Source organism: Grampus griseus, assembly GCF_964374135.1.
Source record: "Grampus griseus genome assembly, chromosome: 12".
Lineage (NCBI taxonomy): Eukaryota > Metazoa > Chordata > Mammalia > Artiodactyla > Delphinidae > Grampus > Grampus griseus.
Window position 1 is genome coordinate 46,660,605 of NC_139006.1, and position 6,000 is coordinate 46,666,604.

Consider the following 6,000-nt stretch of genomic DNA (forward strand, 5'->3'; position numbering starts at 1 on the left):
TTTGCAGCCGCTCATCTGCCTGCGCTGATCACATCTACCGGAGACACCCTTCTCCTCCCCTGCGGGATCGCTGCGCCCAGCTCGCTCTCCTCTGTCTGTCCTCCCCCCTCCCCCAGCCTACGGCACTTTTTTCAGTCAGCCCCAGGCCCAAGAACCCCCGCATGGGCCGCCGCCACCACCGACCCCCGCCCCCAAAGTTTCCCCTCCCTCCCCCATGGGTCCGTGCGCCCACTCGGGACCGGGGTCCGGGCAGCCACTCACCGCGAGGGTCAGCAGGAGTTGCCAGCAAAGGGCTCCGCTCGCGGAGCCTGTGGGTCGCGCTGCCGCCATGGGAGGACTCGGAGGCAGGTCGCCGGCCGAGGCACCCGGAAGGCCGGGGTGGGAAGGCGCAGCCGGGCGAAGGGCCGCGGGCCAGGCGCAGGCTGGGCCGGCCGCGCAGGAGTGCGAGGCAGAGAACGTGGCGCGCGGAGGGAGCTGCTTTTCTTCTCGGTTTTTCTGAAGCTTCTGCGTCTCACCCCAGGAGCTTTTCCTCTGACCGAGGGTGGGGTTCCAGGCACGTCCGAAACACACCGATCGGCCCCTCCTTGGTATTTTCTCAAGTCTTTATTTCTGGAAGAACGCCAACAGGTGGGAACTCCCTCTCGCCGCCACCCTTTTTCTGTGCTAGGTGTTTCTCACCGACGGACACCACCCATATGCCCCATCTCCCCACCGCCCCGGTATCCGCCTTGAGGATTAACAGCTGGCCCTGCCCAGCAGAAGTCCTGACTGTACAGAGACTCGGTCCCCGAGCGCGTCCTGCCGCAGGAGGGGGCGCGCTCGCGGCCCCGACTCCGCCCCGTGCGCAGCGGCCAGTTTCAGACCCGCAAAGGCCGCCTGGGAGCTGGAGAGGTCGCGTTTTGTGTCACAGCTAACTAAGGCCCGCCTATTAGAGGGTTGACCCCAGGTAGACTGTTTTATACACTCTTTGCTGGAGTTAATTTACTGCAGACATCCAAGTGCAATTCAGACAGGTTTCATCTGTGGCACACCTTTCTTGGGGTCTTGTTTGGTTGTTGTTGGTCTTTTTTTTTTTTTTAACAGAAATGTCCTGGCCAGTATAGCAATGATACAAGGAAATTACAATAATTAATCAATTAAAATAAGGGAATCCAGGCATCAAGGGTGAGTTACTACTGAAAATACATCTTGTAGACGTTGGTTAAATGTGGGCCTACTGATTTCATCCAAGACCTTCCTTTGTCACAGTTAAAGCCAACCACTGACCTTCTTGTAACTTACCTCCTAAATTGGACTCCTGGACGTCTGAGATTTCTCTCTTCCCTTCCCACCATAAAAACCAGAGTTCGTGGTAAGAAAAGAAAAAGAATAGGATAAAATGTATGTTTTGGTTTGAAGTATACTTAAACTAGATGAATTATAGGAGTACTTAACCTGGAAGATTAAAATATAAAAGAGGTATGCTTGCAGCTCTTCAGAAAGCAATGACAGGGCATTCTGAATCTCCTGCACCTCTTTTCAATTATGGCTTAAACCAGGGAATTCTGACCACAAAGGAGAAACTTGTCCGTTCCATTTCATTTGGTTTGTCTCCACAGGGATGTGTGGAGAAAACTTGTTTGAAAAGCCAGCCGTGATACATTTCAGCTCTTGAAAACATGTACAGTCCTAATACCATTATACACAGAGCCAAAATTATTATAATATTGACCATATACTTAAATTCAAAAGTATTGTCAAACAGTACCCACGTTACATTCTATGTATTAGTCCCATGCTCTATTTTATTACTGAATGACACATAAGGAGCTGTTCTGTTATCTCCATGTATATAAAATTTATCATTGAATCTTTGCTTGTAAAATAAGCCTGGGTCATCAGCATGAGACTATGGTTGACATCGTTCTGTTTCCATAATTTTTTAACCCTCATGTTTTTTCCAGCAATGCTTTCATAAACACACCTCATCCTATTAATGAAGATATCATGATCTCTAGCGTGAAGCTTTCCAGAGGAAGAGAAGCAAGCTAGTTTCAGGTTTAAGAAATCTACTCAGGCTGTCATCATACCCCTTGACAATAGGACATTTCCAAACTCTTGCCTACCCCTCAACCTTTAATGCCTAAGGGTAGCTCATGTTTTTCCACATTCCAGAAAAGGGGAGAAGAGCAATTTGAAAAGAATTCACCTTAGATATTTATTTTCATCGTTCACATTACGTAACTGATTGAGGCTACTAAGATGGTGACTTGTTTGTTTCATTGTGATTCTTTAAACAAAGAAATGAATTATAAACTCTAAACAAGGGGCCCAATTAATTTAATAGATTTAAATTAGACTATATGGCTTCTGAAATAGATTCTTCTATACTACAGTCTTGAAACAACAGGTATAAATTTGAAGAGACAATGAAATATGGGAAGATGAAATTTTTAAGTATGTCTTTTGGCTGTGAAGATGATTTGGCTGACTTGAACTGGGTTTCCATTCTGCTATAGTAAAGAGTGCACCGGACCAAAAGTCAGGACCAAGTTCCTTTGTGTCTTGGGCCACTCATGTAACCTTAGCGCTCAGCACGCCTGTTTGTTAAGTAAGATAATTAAAGTAATACTAGATGCTGTCTATGGCACCTTCCACATCTAAAATTAAACTACTTAGACTCCTTGTGGCTTATTTTTGAGAAGTTGGCTGGAAATAGGTGTTCCTTTCCAAGTAGAAAGTCAGAACCAGAATTGTCCTTAAAAAACTGAACAAACAGCAAGGCACTTGGGGCACATCACTGCAACCTAGCTTCACAGTTTTCTAATTTCAGAAACCGGAAACTGAACATATTAATGGCAACAAAAAAATACCACTTACTGATATGCACACAGGGACAGCTCTCTTTGAGCTGCGTGATTCCACTGTTGAAGCCTGGGGAGAAGGGTCCATGTGGACACGTGATCTTTAGGGTGCCTCTATCTTGTCATGGCCAATGACACAGAATGGAACCTCAAAGCAAAGGAAACAGACCTAAGGGGGGAAAAATGAGGTTGAAGAACATTGTCTAGTTACTTTACAGGTGAAAGTGAAGAGGAAAACATCAGATAACCATAATAAAATGAGCACAATTAGCCTATTTACCTCTCAGAGTTGTTACAAGATTAAATGATGCAGAATAAAACCTAGCATATTCTAAGCGCTCCATGAATGTTGGTTAATATGGGTATCCCTCTCCTGCCCACTGCTACCATACCTTTACAACCCACTCATCGCCCACCAGGCTTCATGCTCATGACAGTTCCCTAGTTCCTGTTCTTCCTCTTTGCTCAGGTACTGGTCTAGGTCTGAACCCCAGTGTTAATTCACTCACCACTCCCAAATCCTTCAGGCTCTGTCCCCCCAACACGACCCCCAGACCTCATCTGATTCAGAAGGATTAACTATGCAATACCAAAATGAGATGCCGCAGCTCGCGCTGGTTTTGTACTTACTGAAAATTGGGACCAATTTGTTTTCAACATTTAACAAACATTTATTGAATGTCTACCCTGTATTCCCATAGCCCTCTTGGCATGCATTCCTAGTATTGCAGTTAACATACTGAATAGAAATTCGGTTCACTTTTTCTATTTCTCATTTTACACTGTGAGCTTCTTAGGGCAAGGACCATCAGAATTCTTATATGATGGGAGAAAAGCTTTTTAAGCTGCCTTGTTCGATAAATAAAATATTTATTTTTTAATGCTGCCATATTTCTTTGAAGTTCTCTTCAAAATTGTCCTCAATAAAAGAGTGTACTAATCAAATTCAACTTCCATTACCTTTCAAAATATATTTTTGAAATAAATAAGGGGTAGAGTGTGAAATAAACAATCAGTCCGTTCTTATCGAAGTACTTTCACTTAAAAGACCCTCAATTAAAAAACAAGCCAATGAATGAATTCTGAGGCAGTTGTGTTGAACATGACCGTGTCTGCTCTTGCCTTTAATAGAATGCCATTGACATGTGCCACTCTGGAGTGCTGTGAGCAAATATATCCTTAAAACCACGGAATTTTCAATTATTTGCTTTACTAACTAACTAGTTTGACAAGTATTTATTCAGTATCAACTATGTCTCAGGCACTTTCTCAGCCCTGGGAATGCTGTGGTGAGCAAAACAGAAAGGGCATGTGCTGGAAGGAAACGCCTAAGGAAGTACAATTGGGCTGAACAAGTACTCTCCACCTGCTATTCACCTCATGCGGACTCTTTTGTGAAAGAAAAGACTAATCTCAAGTTAAGTGCAAAATGATATATAAAGAGTGTTCTATAAGGATGAAAAATCACCAACTAAAATTCATGTGTTAAATTCTGAAACGGACCTAGGGACAGGAAACTCACTGTTTTGTGAGATCACTTCACTTAGAACATATTTGCTCTTGGCTTCTTTGACAGTCATGTCTCCTGTTTTTCCTGCTTTCTTCTTCCCTTGCTGGCTGGGTCTGTGCATTCTCCTCGCCTGGATTCCTCTGCTTGACCTGACTTCTAAATATTGCCACACACAGACACGTTTGCACTTTTTCAGATCTGTACTCGAGAGGCTCCTACCATGGGTGTTTTGTATATGCTCTTCCCTTACCTGGAACTTTCTTCTGTCTCTGGCCTGGCCCATCCAATAAATAGCAACTTTTATTTTCTCTCCCACCAGGTCAAATCCCTCTCTGATCAGGTCAAATCTTCCTCATTAAAAAACTGCCTGGGGCTTCCCTGGTGGCGCAGTGGTTGAGAGTCCGCCTGCCCATGCAGGGGACACGGGTTCGTGCACCGGTCCGGGAAGAACCCACATGCCGCGGAGCGGCTAGGCCCATGAGCCATGGCTGCTGAGCCTGTGTGTCTGGAGCCTGTGCTCTGCAACGGGAGAGGCCACAACAGTGAGAGGCCCACGTACTGCAAAAAAAACAAAAAAAAAACCCAACTGCCTGTTCTTTAGAGCACTTGTCACAATTACAATGTTAAATTTGAGTAATTATTTGATTAATATTTGTTTTTCACCAAAGACCATACATTTTCATGACTGCACTTGACCTTTTTTGGTTCTCCCTGTATCCCTGGCACTAACCAGCATGAATCCTGGCACATCGTAGATGCCTAATAAATAATTGTTGAATGAGTGAGTAAATGAATAAATGAATGAATGACTCCTGGGAGGTTTTTTTGGTAAGTAATTCTTTGTTTTTCTAATTTTAATGTTTATTGGCCTACTAAAATGATGTCTTGAGTCAAATTTAGCAGGGTGAGTGTTCCTAATCTGGTCTCAAACATAATGGACATGTATTAGTATATTTGTTAAAATGTGAGCTGGGCCTACCAAGAATTTCTAGTATGGTTTTTGCACAAGAACAGACAAACAGGCTAAAGAGTTTTAAAATTCAGAAAGAGACCAGTGCAGAAATAGGAACTTAATATATGATAAAAGTGTGGACAGCACACACCACTGAAAAAAGAAGAAATTATTTAGTGGTGTCGTTAGGAAAACTGATTCTTTATTAGAGAAAAACAGAACCGATTCCCTACTTACCATCATGTACAGAGTGGACTCCAGATGGGATAAACTTCCTGTGGTGACAAAGATATAAGTTAATGGAAGACAATATAGAACATCTATATGACCCGGGGTAGAGAAAGATTTTTAAAATAACGCCCAAAAAGCATATACCATAAAGAAAATTTTAAAAGATACATTTGATTACATTAAAATTCAGGCTTTCTATTCAACAAAGGACACCATGAATAAAGATAATAGGTGATAGATTGGGAGAATACATTAGTTATGACTAAAACAGACAAGGGAATAATATCTAGAATGTGCAAAGAATTCTTACACATGACAGGAACCACAATAGAAAAAAATGGGCAAAGGGTGTGACCAGGCATTTTACAATAAAGGAATCCCAAAGCCTACAACGCACATTTTAAGAAACCAGAGAAGTGCATTTTAAAATCATAAAATATCCTTTACACCTGTTGGACTGACAA

General features: G+C 43.0%; 1 protein-coding gene across 1 annotated transcript in view; it reads right to left on the reverse strand.

The window, feature by feature from the left end:
* Positions 1-330, reverse strand: part of DSC2 (desmocollin 2) — a gene marked incomplete at its 5' end in the record, with an annotated part of 36,614 nt that extends 36,284 nt beyond the window's left edge. The window contains one exon of the mRNA XM_082668114.1: positions 262-330. Within this exon, the coding sequence (XP_082524240.1) occupies positions 262-330 (69 nt within the window). The remainder of the gene's footprint in view (positions 1-261) is intronic.
* Positions 331-6,000: the final 5,670 nt, after the last annotated feature.